Raw genomic sequence first — 12278 nt, 5'->3', positions numbered from 1 at the left:
ACATTACTACAATGCACTCTACATGAGGCTGCCTTTGAAGAAGGTTTGGAAACTTCAGCTTGTGCAAAATGCAACAGCCAGATTGGTAACAGCGACCAGACGGTTCAAACATATAAAACCAATTCTGGCCCGCCTTCATTGGCTGCCTGTATGTTTCCGAGCTCGATTCAAGGTGCTGGTTTTAGCCTATAAAGCCTTACACAGCTTAGGACCACAATACCTGATGGAACGCCTCTCCCAACACGAACTCACCTGTACACTACGCTCAACATCAAAGGCCCTCCTCCAGATGCCTACTCTGCGGAAAGGTGGGAGTCTGGCAACAAGGGAGAGGGCCTTCTCAGTGGTGGCCCCCAAATTATGGAATGATTTATCCGACGAGGTGCGCCTGGTGCCAACACTGTTATCTTTTCGGCACCAGGTCAAGACTTTCCTCTTCTCCCAGGCATTTTAGCATGTGTTTTTAAATTGCTTTTTAAAAAATGTGTTTTTAAATGTGTATATTTGTTTTTAATGTTTTTAATTGTTGTAAATCTCCCAGAGAGCTTCAGCTATGAGGCAGTATACAAATGCAATAAATGAATGAATGAATGAATGAATGAATGAATGAATAAATAAAATAAATTCCGTTTTAGACCTCATCCCTTCCTCAAGGTTGAACAATTGTACTTTCTAGCTTTTTCAGCCTGGAATGTGGACCTCTCTAAGAACGATGATGTATTCTGCCAAAGCTGCACAGAAAGAGGCCTTTGGGATTTTTGGTCAAAGCCCTGAACAGCAACCCTGTCTCCCACAGATACTGATGATAGTAACTATTGCTTACTCATGGTCTTGTGAAACCTGTCGAACCAGAAAGCCAGGTCAAGGCTTCTTTCAATATGGAAGTCCACAAGGTTCATTTTTATTTATTTTTTGCTCTTTCTGTCTTGATATCAGGGAAAGGCAAAAACAGGTGTTATCTAGGGAAGATCTCTGAAATGTCAATTCACTATTTAATACATATCTGGTCACAGAAAATTGGACTAGACATTGACATTTTGATGTACTCTGTTCTAGAAGCTTCTATCAGATCAGCACTAGGAGCTCCATTTAACAAACGGCCAAGCACCAACAGGACTAAATGCTAGTATATTATTTGAGCCCAGGATGAATGCAATATTTTCAACAGGATTAATTTGATCAAATCTTCATTCATGGATTCTTTTATTATGACTGCAGACAGCACCCAAATATTCATGGATTCATACATATGCTATCAATATCAAATTATTTGGATACATAACAGAATATCCATCTGATAAGAATACCAGAGATAATTCAGATACACAGATCCTAGAAGGCAGATGATTAAAGTGACAGTGCAGAAGAGCTGTACCAAGGAATATCAGAACAGATTTATCTGGTAGAAAGGGGCATCAGACTACCCCTTTTTAATCAGGAATGACAAGAGCAAAAGGTAATACTATTAATCTCTTCATAATGATGTTTTCATTATCCAATATGTTGGCTAAACTTTATGGAATGCAAAACATGGTAAGATAAGCTTGATCTTCTATAATTTGCACTACAACAACAAAATAAACCCAAATAGCAGAACAATCTCCATTAACTATTTCTACTCTATGAAATGGGGATCATCAGAGCATAAAAGGTATAATCTAATGATAACTCTGAATATTAAATTAGCAGAAAGACAAAACAATTGAACAACTCATTCTGCCATTGTCCTTTCACCTACCAAATCAGAGTGCAAAACCATGGGAGTTCCACCTTCTTTTTTCAGTAAGGGATTATCAGTAAATACTTCTTGAACTTACTGGGAAATATTTTTTGAATTCCGTAGGAAACAGTAAGAAAACTGAGCTAATGGCACTAAAAAAGATTGTTGCTATAGAGAGGTTTTAAGTTTAAACTTTTTAGACCAGATAATAGACCAAAGGAACGCTAACTCATTTTGGTAATAGACTGTTAACTTGTTTACAATATACTCAACTTGAAACAGATGACAGTGAGCAGGGACTGGATACAAAATACAGAGAACGATGAAATGGCTGAATGCTCTATTTTATTTTATTTTAATCCTGAACTAAATGGGGATAACTATGTTTGCAAGATGGAAAGACCTTTATTTGACATCTTACATTTTTCAGGTGATAGTCTGCAGATTTTTACCATGATGTATTTTGCTTTGTAGACCTATCAACAACACTTTTTTTCTTTTCTTGTATAGAATGCATGTACTTAGCTTGCAAGTTACACAGTTAAATCAAAATTCTAGCAAAGAAAGACAGTCCCAGGCTTAGGTATACTGTCAGAATGCTGCTACCACCACCTGGGCCCACCAAGGCCACCACTCTGCCTGCTGTGCTTCACCTCCCCCCAGTGGCAGCACTACTGCCACCTCCAGCCTCTTCCTCCCTCTGGTTTACCTGGCAGCGGCACTGTAATTGATTGTAAGGAACCTGTGTGGCTGCTTAGCTCTAACTAGAGCAAGAAAGAGACCATTTTTATACCCTACAGTGGAATTCCTGATGCTAGGCACTATGGGGTATAAAAACCAGTGGCCGTCCAGCTCCGATAGAGCTGAGCAGCTGTTCAACTCCCGACCACTCGGTTAGTGCTGCCACTGCCAGGTAAACCAGGAGGAGCCTGTCGCTGCAAGGCAGTGATGGTACTTGCAGGGTATGCTGGAGGCATGGGGGAATAATCAGTGGCTGGATACTGAAGCCTACCCAAACCTTGTGCAGGCCCTGATAAGTAAACACAAGTGTCACTTCACATATGACAAAGACCACCCCTGTATTTTTGCTGTGGGCTGGCCATGTCTTTGTGTAATATTTTAAGGATACCTGAGTTTCTGAAGACACTTTGCATACATGCTAGAGAGTCTTGGTCAACAATAGTTCATGGGGATATTTTTATCTTATATTTCTGGGCATACAAATATTGTAGGAAAGGCACAGCCTACCCAAAGTGGAAACAAAGACATGCATCTTGTAACATCTGAAGTGGCCCTAGGCAATCATGAGTAATGAACTGCACATTTCAAAATCCGAAGTTATACTGACATTGCATAGGCAAGGCAGGATGTACATAATACCTACCAGGCTTGAAGGTAATTAGACAAGATCGATTAGTGCATGTTCCTTCTGGGAATATCATTATCTTAAAATAGAAACAGAAACAAAACCTTTATTACAAGTTATTTTTATACAACCTCTGCATCTTTAAGCATGTTTCAAGATCAGAATTTAAAATATTCAAATTTGCTTTGCTTTAAATGCTGCTAAATAAAGTATTTATTACAGGTTTCTGATTTCAAGAAGGCCTCCAGATTCTTCCCAAGGTGTCTTACAAATGGACAATGATCTATGAAAGAATGTATGGAATGAGGGCCAGGTTACAGCATTTTCCCATGTGGAATGAAGTTGAAAACGCTAAGGGCAAGAAGCCCTCTCAGCAGGCGAGATAGCAGTTATAATAAAAGGTTACTCCACAACCACCCCTCATCTCATTTCAAGGAGGATTACTTTTTTCTCCTTTAAGTACTCATGAAGCAATCACTGACCTACCTCTTAATCCGCTGCCGCTCTTATTATCTAACGTAGGCTCTAAGACTTCTGAAACCAGGATTACATTGCTTCTACGGTTCTATGTTCTGTACTATACTTACCATTAGTGCTCAATAAAAGTTGAACAATATAAGCAGCAGTAAACCCTATTCTTTTTAAACTAAGGCATTAGATTTCTCATACACAGGAGCAAAGGGCAGAAGGGGATGCCACTGGGAGTTACTTCGCCTTCCTTCACAGAGCCCAAAGACAAAAAAAAAAAGACATGAAGATTAAGATGATTTCCTCCATGGTAAGAGTAAAACTGCTCAGCTGAAGAAATTCCTAAGCAATGCAACAGACAAGCTCACAGCAGAAATTATTTGGAAAAGAACCCAACATTAAAATGTCATACAGATTTGTGCTGTGGCCACATTTCAATATTGTGTACAGTCCTGGTTTGTTCCATCTCAAAAGTAATATCACAAAATTGGAAAATGGTGAAACAGCTAACAAAATGATCAAGGAGTTAAATCTTTCTAAAGTGTTTTTATTTTGTTTTTTAGTTTAGGGGGAAAAAGACAGATGATGAAGGGGGACATGACTGATGTTTACATAATTAAAATTATCTGGACCAAAAACTTTTTTCTCACCTTTCATAATCTTCTAGAGAATGACACTGATTGGCACTAGGATAAGGACTGAGATTTCCTATTACAAAATATGATGGCAGCTAGTAGCTTAAATGGCTTTAAAAACAACTGGACTGTCAATATTATAATGCCATTATACAAATCTATGGAACAACTATGTGGAATAATGTGTACCGTTCTAGTCGCCTCATCTCAGAACAGGTTTTGTGGAGTTGGAAAAGATTCAGAAAAGGCAAAGTGACTCCCCTACAAGGAAAGGTTGCAGCATTTGGGGGCTTTTTAGTTTAGAGAAAAGGTAAGTAAGAGGTGACATGATAGAAGTGTATAAAATTATGCATGGCATGACATTAAAATAGATAAAAATACATAAAATACAGTTGGGATATATAGGAGAGTGGTATTAAACGGGACTAAAGAAATAAAACTAAAAAGGGGGGAAATAACAGGAAGTTTTCCCTGACGTTCAGCTGAAATCTGGCTTCCTATAACTTGAGCCCATTATTCTATGTCCTGCACTCTGGGACAGTAAAGAAGAGATCCTGGCCCTCCTCTGTGTGACAACCTTTCAAGTACTTGAAGAGTGCTATCATATGTCCCCTTAGTCTTCTCTTCTCAAAGCTAAACATGCCCAGATATCCCTAAGCCTTAGTATGTTCTTCAATCAGACCTCCGACCATTAAATTTGCCTGGCCACACCTAACTGCTGCCAAAAACCGTGGAAGCCCAGGAGACTGTTTGTCATATAAACTGTCTGTGTAGATATGAACTAAGGGGAGTACACAACAATCTTCAATCCAGTGCATTCAAGAGACAAAGATGGTTCGAGGCCATTTCAACTAGAACCTGTGGCCATCCAATTAAGCTAACATTGGAAGATTCAGGACAGATGAAAGAAACCCTCCTTCACACAGCATATAGCTAAACTATGGAATTTGCTCTCATGGGGTAGTGATGGCCACCAATCTAGGAGCCTTTAAAACAGGATTAGACAAATTCATGGAGGATATGGCTATCAATGACTACTAGCCACAATGACTACGCTCTGCCTCTATAGTTGGAGGCAGCATGTTTCTGAATACTAGTTGCTGGAAACTGCAGGAGAGGAGAGTGCTCTTGTGCTCAGGTCCTGCTTGCAGGCTGGACGCTGGACCAGATGCACCACTGGCCTGATCCAACAGGCTCATTTGTTCTTAATTTTAGAGAGAAATCAGTGGCTATGAGCAATGATAGCTAAATGGAACTTCCATGTAGAAAGGCCGTATACCCTAAACAACACATACAATTAGAGTGATTTTATATTTAAATCACTAAAAAAACCCACATATTGATAAGTCAGATTTCCAACTTCCTTGACTTCAAAAACCCTGAAGTAAGCAAACAGTTGCCATGAAAGACACTAAGCAAGATTATTTACTGAGGTTGGAATCTGAAACAAACTTACTAGGGAGCCTCAATGAACTCTTGCTTCAGAATAAATGTGCACTGTAAGTGTGTAGAACTTTAGAGAAGTAACAGCTGGTAATTTTATGTATTTATTTGATAAAGGTATATGCTGCTCTTCAATATAAAATATTCTCAAAACAGTAATATATAATCCAGCACAGCAATGAAAACAGCAAATAAAATGGAAGTAATTAAAAAATTCTCTAAAATTAAAAATTTGCCAGATGTACAAATGATAAAAAGCTTCCCTGGGGAGAAAATTACCTAATGATGGCACTATCATATAAAAGGCCCTTTCCCCAGTCACCACCTGCCACCTCTAGAAGTTCAGGCAGAACAATGTTTCTCTGTGGCATAGAAAGTCTCTATGCTGTTTTGATGACAAAAATTAAAGAACAGAATACATGGAGTTAGACCCAGATTTGCTGGCTTTTTCTGGTTGGGAATGAAATCTAGTGAAGAGCTCCTACTGGAGGAAGACAGAGAGATGCAATTTTCACCAATTCCCCCTCCTCCTTGTAGTTCCCCATAATGACTCTCATGCTGCTGTACAGGGTCCTCTGATCTTCTAGAACAGATTTTCAGTGGATGTAAGGGCTGGAGGAGGGAACAGGAATTGGCAAAAATCTCCTCCCACCTTTTCTCAAGCATGAGCTGAACTCCACTAAGCACAAGTTTGGATCCAACCCAGAAACAACTGTAACATATTTCTAATGCTTGACCTCAAAATCAGCATAAATTTGCCTCTAATTTATTTATTTATTTATTTTATTAAGCTTATATACCGCCCGACTAGCAACAGCTCTCTGGGCGGTGAACATTAAAAATACAATAAAAATAACACAATACAGTATATCACAATACAAAACTGTACAAAAAACTGTACAGTCTAAAATCAAAATATAATAATTTAGAATTAACAGGAATTAAAATGCCTCAGAGAAGAGAAAGGTTTTAACCTGGCGCCGAAAAGATGATAGTGTTGGCGCCAGGCGCACCTCCTCAGGGAGACCATGCCATAGTTCTATTTCATAGAAAAGCAGGCTTTGACAGAATATTTGCTAGACAGTTAATTTTTACTAAATTAGGAAACTTAAGTTTATTTGTTTGTATTTATTTTAATTTTTTAATCAAACATTTCAGTAAGAAATTCAAAGCTGTTAACAAAAAAAGACGGAATCAATAAAAAATGGAAACAAAATTATAAAACAAAGAACAAGTATCAACCCACAGAAAAGCAGTAGTACAAATGTGGTGGCCCTATCACAGTACTCCTCTAAAGGACTTCCTAAAAAGTCACATGTTGACAAGATGTCTAAATCCCTGTGAAGAAGAGCATTCCTTAACGTAGGGTCCACAACTGAAAAGGTACACACTCTCAAAACAGAACCTCTGGTGTTGATTGATGTGCCCATAATATATGGGACAAGGCAGTCCTTAAGGTTCCCAAGTCATTAGCCATTCAGGACTTTAAAAGTAAAGGAAACAGCATCTTAAATTGAGACCAAAACAAATAGGTCAACACATTTATTTATTAATAAATTTATATTCTCCCCTTTCTTTCAAAGGAACCCAGGGTGGTAAATTAAGGTTGAAAATTATTAGAGTAATATGCTGTAAGCACCCAGCCTCAAACATTTTAAAGGGTTGTTTTTACGGCACATTTAATGTATTGATTAATTGTTGTTTGAAGGATTGTTTGAAGTGTCAAACATAATTAAAATAACAGGAAGTCATGGATTTTTATCCCTGCTGCCAGCAAATGGGAAAGGTCCTCACCAACATGCCCTTCTTTGTGAACACCCATACACATTTTATTATTATTATTATTATTATTATTATTATTATTATTATTATGGGCGGTTTACAACAATTAAAAACATTAAAAACAAATATACAAATTTATAAACACATGTTAAATGCCTGGGAGAAGAGGAAAGTCTTGACCTGGTGCCAAAAAGATAACAGTGTTGGCACCAGGCGCACCTCATCAAGTAGATCATTAGGCCACCACTGAGAAGGCCCTGTCCCTTGTTGCCAGACTCCCAGCTTCCTGCGGAGTACGCATCTGGAGGAGGGCCTTTGGTGTTGAGAATAGTGTACAGGTGGGCTCGTGTTGGGAGAGGCGTTCCATCAGGTATTGTGGTCCTAAGCCGTGTAAGGCTTTATAGGCTAAAACCAGCACCTTGAATTGAGCTCGGAAACATACAGGCAGCCAATGAAGGCGGGCTAGAATTGGTTTTATATGTTCGAACCATCTGATCGCTGTTACCAATCTGGCTGCTGCATTTTGCACAAGCTGCAGTTTCAGAACCGTCTTCAAAGGCAGCCACAAGTAGAGCACATTGCAGTAATCTAACTTGGAGGTTACCAGAGCATGGACAACTGAAGCTAGGTTATCCCTGTCCAGATAGGGGCATAGCTCGGCCACCAACCGAAGTTGGTAGAAGGCACTCTGTGCCACCGAGGCTACCTAAGCCTCAAGTGACAGAGATGGTTCTAGGAGAACCCCTAAGCTACGAACCTGCTCCTTCAGGGAGAGTGCAATCTCATCCAGGACAGGTTGAACATCCACCATCCGGTCAGAAGGACCACCCACTAACAGCCAGTCATCCCAGAAGGATACCATGGTCGATGGTATCAAAAGCCCCCGAGAGATCAAGGAGAGTCAACAGAGTCACGCTCCCTCTGTCTCTCTCCCGACAGAGATCATCATACAGGGCGACCAAGGCTGTTTCCGTGCCAAAACCAGGCCTGCAACCCAACTGAAATGGATCCATATAATCGGTCTCATCCAAGAGAGTCTGGAGCTGGCCATTTGACTGCTAGAAATATAATGCTGGATTAAATGGAATTATTTTGAAGATGCTTTTAATGTTTTATCACTTGTCGTTTGTTTCCCTGGGCTCCTTTTGTGAGGAAGGACGTGATATAAATTTAATAATAAATAAATAAATGAGCCAAGGTATCATCCAACAAAGCATATTTTCATGCTTTTATGTGGGTGATTCCAAGGTTAAATCAACAGGAATAGCTGGAAGGGGAAAAGAAAAAATTGTATGGTAATAGGACAACGAGGAATTCAGAACTCAAATGCAAGCCAAAACTTGGGGGTGGGGGCTAGTTTTGAGCAGAAATAGCATCTCTTCAGGTGGAAATAGATGCTATTCCTTTACAGAAAACAAATACCTTTAAATCACAAGATGTTCTACCAGTACCTGTGGCCATTTGCCATTAGACTGAGCACGTCGTCTTATCTCCTCAACAGTTTTCCTGCGGGAATCTTGATCTGATCGAGATACAAACATGGGCCGAATGTATTTGATTAGAGCTGGAAAGAAACAGAGATTTATTTATTTACTATTTTATTTATTATTTGATTTATATCCTGCCCTTCCTCCCAGCAGGAGCCGAGGGCAACAAACAGAAGCGCTAAGAACACTTTAAAACATCATAAAAACAGACTTTAAAATACATTAAAACAAAACAATGAGATGTCCATATTCCTTAATTTTTCTTTTGATTAGTATAACAGTGGGTGTATGGCATGCTATATAAAGAAACAATTGGTAGTTTTATGAACACATTTCATAACAAAATATTGCAAACCTTTATTCTACATGGAAAATAGTAACCAGCGCTACACAATAAAAAATTTAAAAACATTTCCCTGCATTTATTGATAGACATATTCACCAGCTTATTGACAGTTTAAATAGAAAGTTCCCCTTTAAAATATCAACTAAAAATATCTTCCAACCTGTTTCTATTTCTATAATTGACTCATTTAGCTCAACTCTGTTCAAAGGTAGATGGAGTAATTGATTATTTATTTTGAATAGGGTGGGATATAAGGGTAACACTTATGATTTATATATATATATATACACACACACACACACACACACACACATTTTTTAAAAAAACAAAAAGTTCTAAAGAAAAGAAAGAGTCAGAATATCTAATACTGAAATAGCTATAAGGACAGGATCATAAAGAATAAAATCCATGCAATGCAATTTTGTAGTTATGCTATTGCAGAACATGATTGCCACTATATCACCTTTATAACTTGTACAGCCAGATTGGAAGCACTCTGGCCTGCATTCAAAGGCAATCAAATATCTGTACCTTATAGGAAAATCTGTATCCACTTAGGGCATCTCCTGGAACAATCACTATGATTACCACTGACAGCCTTGAAATAATGGAGGGATCTTTTCAAAGCTGAAACTGCTAGATAAACTCTGCTGGGAAGTATGTATTTCAAGCTCACTCTTTCCTGGACTCACTGTGAATGCCATTCGTAACCTTAAATCCATATGACAAGCTGCACATCATCATATATACACATCATGGTTGTGAGATCATTCTTTCCCCAATCGTATGAATAATCTGACTATATTTTTGCTTCTAGCACCATTAAGTCTTATATGGTATTGGGCAACTCACACAGCAAAGGAAAGCCAGTTGACCTATGAAAAGTCCCTGTGTTTTAAGTGGAGAAATTCCCTAACTCTGTCCCTGTCAGATTTAGAATTACTCCTGATGGTACAAACAGGTGTATTTATCACGAGTTATAGATTTGAGGTTTCAGCAATTTAAAAGTCATGCCTGGAGAGGTATGTTAAGAGTAAGATTTTGTCTATGGATGTTATACAGCTGTTTTAAAACTGTACTGTACCGTATTTTGTATTGTTGTATTACTGTTGTTCAATACCGGAAATGTTAACACAACAGGCAGTATATAATTTTTTTTTTTTTTAAAAGGCTCCAGTTAAAAAAACTATTATTTATTTATTATTTAATTTGTATCCTGCCCTTCCTCCCAGTTGGAGCCCAGGGCAGCAAACAAAAACACTTTAAAACATCATAAAAACAGATCTTAAAATACATTAAAACAAAACTGCGTTAAAAACATTTTAAACAAAAAATTTAAAAAAGAGTTAAAAACATTATTAAAGAACATATTAAGCAATTCTAACACAGACGCAGACTGGGATAGGTCTCAACCTAAAAGGCTTGTTGAAAGAGGAAACAAAAGCTCCTTAACATCTCCGTTTAGGGTGCAGGACAACTCTGTGGGTAAGTTTTCTATGGAACTTTTGTTGCTCGCAGCATTAAGATTCCCACCTGTACTGCACAGTTAGGATGTGGGTTCAAAGACAGAAATTATATACACTTCTGTCATGCTCAACCCTTTAATTTAAAAAAATTCAAAAATACTGGAGGTTTTATTTTCAATTTCTTTCCTAGTAATCCCTAACACAGAACTTGCATTTTTCACTGGGTTAACATTTTCACTGAGCTATCCAGCATTACCTCAGATCTCTTTTCTCATTAGCATTGCCCGTTCAGACCACATCAGTATATAAGCGAAGTTCAGAATTTTTGCCCCACTGTGCATCATTTCTAATTCTCATGATTTTCTTTAAAGTTTCCTGCTTCTGTTGAATTTAAAATTATTTAATTTTCTTGAGTAACATGGTCCTAAAATCTTTTTTTACATACTTTATTGTCAGTTTAACAACTGTTTGCCAGAGTTTTGTTTTTTTTAATTTTCTGAAGGAAATCTTTTTGCCTTCTACAGCTGCCTTGACTCTGTTTATTAGCCTCCATCTTGGATTTGTTGGTCCCTTTCCTAATCTAAAGTATACCTTTTAGCTGAGCTTCCACTACCTGAAGTTAGATGAGCTACCAGAAGAAAAAGATATAATGGAAGAACAACTTGGGAGTTGTAATTGCTTGTGCTGCACTGTTGATGATGTACTGGGCAAAGCAGTAGCTGTTCTGATTGCTGTTTTCTATCAGTTTCTCATCTGTCCACACGTCTGCAAATAAATTGGATTCAGAGACTCCAGTTGTTTCAGCCCCTGTGTTATTTGGAGATTATATAAGGGGACCTGTACACCCTGATAACCTACTGTTCTCACCATCACAAGTTGGTAACACTGTGTTTCCTGCCCAAAGTTTTTGTGGTAGGGGTATCTGGTGTATGCCAGTGGTGAGCAAGGCCAGAGGCAACAAGTGAGCGAAGTAACGGATGTGACTCTTAGGTTGGGTGCTGGGAATTATAGCTCTGTGAAGGGTAAACTACTGTTCCCAGGATTCTTTGGAGCAAGCCATGTGCTTTATATGTATGGTGTGGATACGGCTACATTCAATAGGCTATATTCCAATCACACTAAAGATAGAGGTTTCTACACATGCACACCCCATATCTCTCTATCTAGGCGAGCAATAGGCATTATCAGAGTTCAAGGACACACTGAGGACACGATGAGGGGTGTAGCCTGAAGAGAATTCCAAGGGCCACATTTGCCCCCAGCCTGAGGTCTCTACTCTTGTTGTAGTTTGAATTAAGAGGTTATATGTGTATTACTGCAGCCCTATAGAACGTTAAAAGAAAAAGAAAACAAATTAGTAAAACAAGAGCTGATGAGCTCTAAGTCAACAAGCGCAGCGTGTCTGTGACAACTGTAATGTGAACTAATGCTAGAAAGAGAAGATCTTTCCATGCTGCAGGGGACTGAAAGGACACATATGAACAGTGTGATGGGACATACAATGCTGCATAAGCACTGGCATTACTGAGGAACGCTTTGTAACATCTGACTTACTACATCTGATC

At 38.5% G+C, this 12278-nt stretch overlaps 1 protein-coding gene across 3 annotated transcripts in view; it reads right to left on the bottom strand.

Moving 5' to 3' along the window:
• LPCAT1 (lysophosphatidylcholine acyltransferase 1) overlaps positions 1–12278 on the bottom strand; it is a 92004-nt gene that overhangs the window by 40131 nt on the left and 39595 nt on the right. For all 3 annotated transcript variants that reach the window (XM_061588568.1, XM_061588557.1, XM_061588548.1), the window contains exons 4-5: positions 8866–8978; positions 3105–3165 (exon numbers count right to left, since the gene is read on the bottom strand). In XM_061588568.1, the coding sequence (XP_061444552.1) occupies positions 3105–3165; positions 8866–8978 (174 nt within the window). The remainder of the gene's footprint in view (positions 1–3104; positions 3166–8865; positions 8979–12278) is intronic.

The sequence above is a fragment of the Rhineura floridana genome, chromosome 1, assembly GCF_030035675.1.
Source record: "Rhineura floridana isolate rRhiFlo1 chromosome 1, rRhiFlo1.hap2, whole genome shotgun sequence".
Lineage (NCBI taxonomy): Eukaryota > Metazoa > Chordata > Lepidosauria > Squamata > Rhineuridae > Rhineura > Rhineura floridana.
The sequence above is the reverse complement of the archived record's forward strand: the minus strand, read 5'-3'. Positions and strand labels throughout refer to the sequence as shown.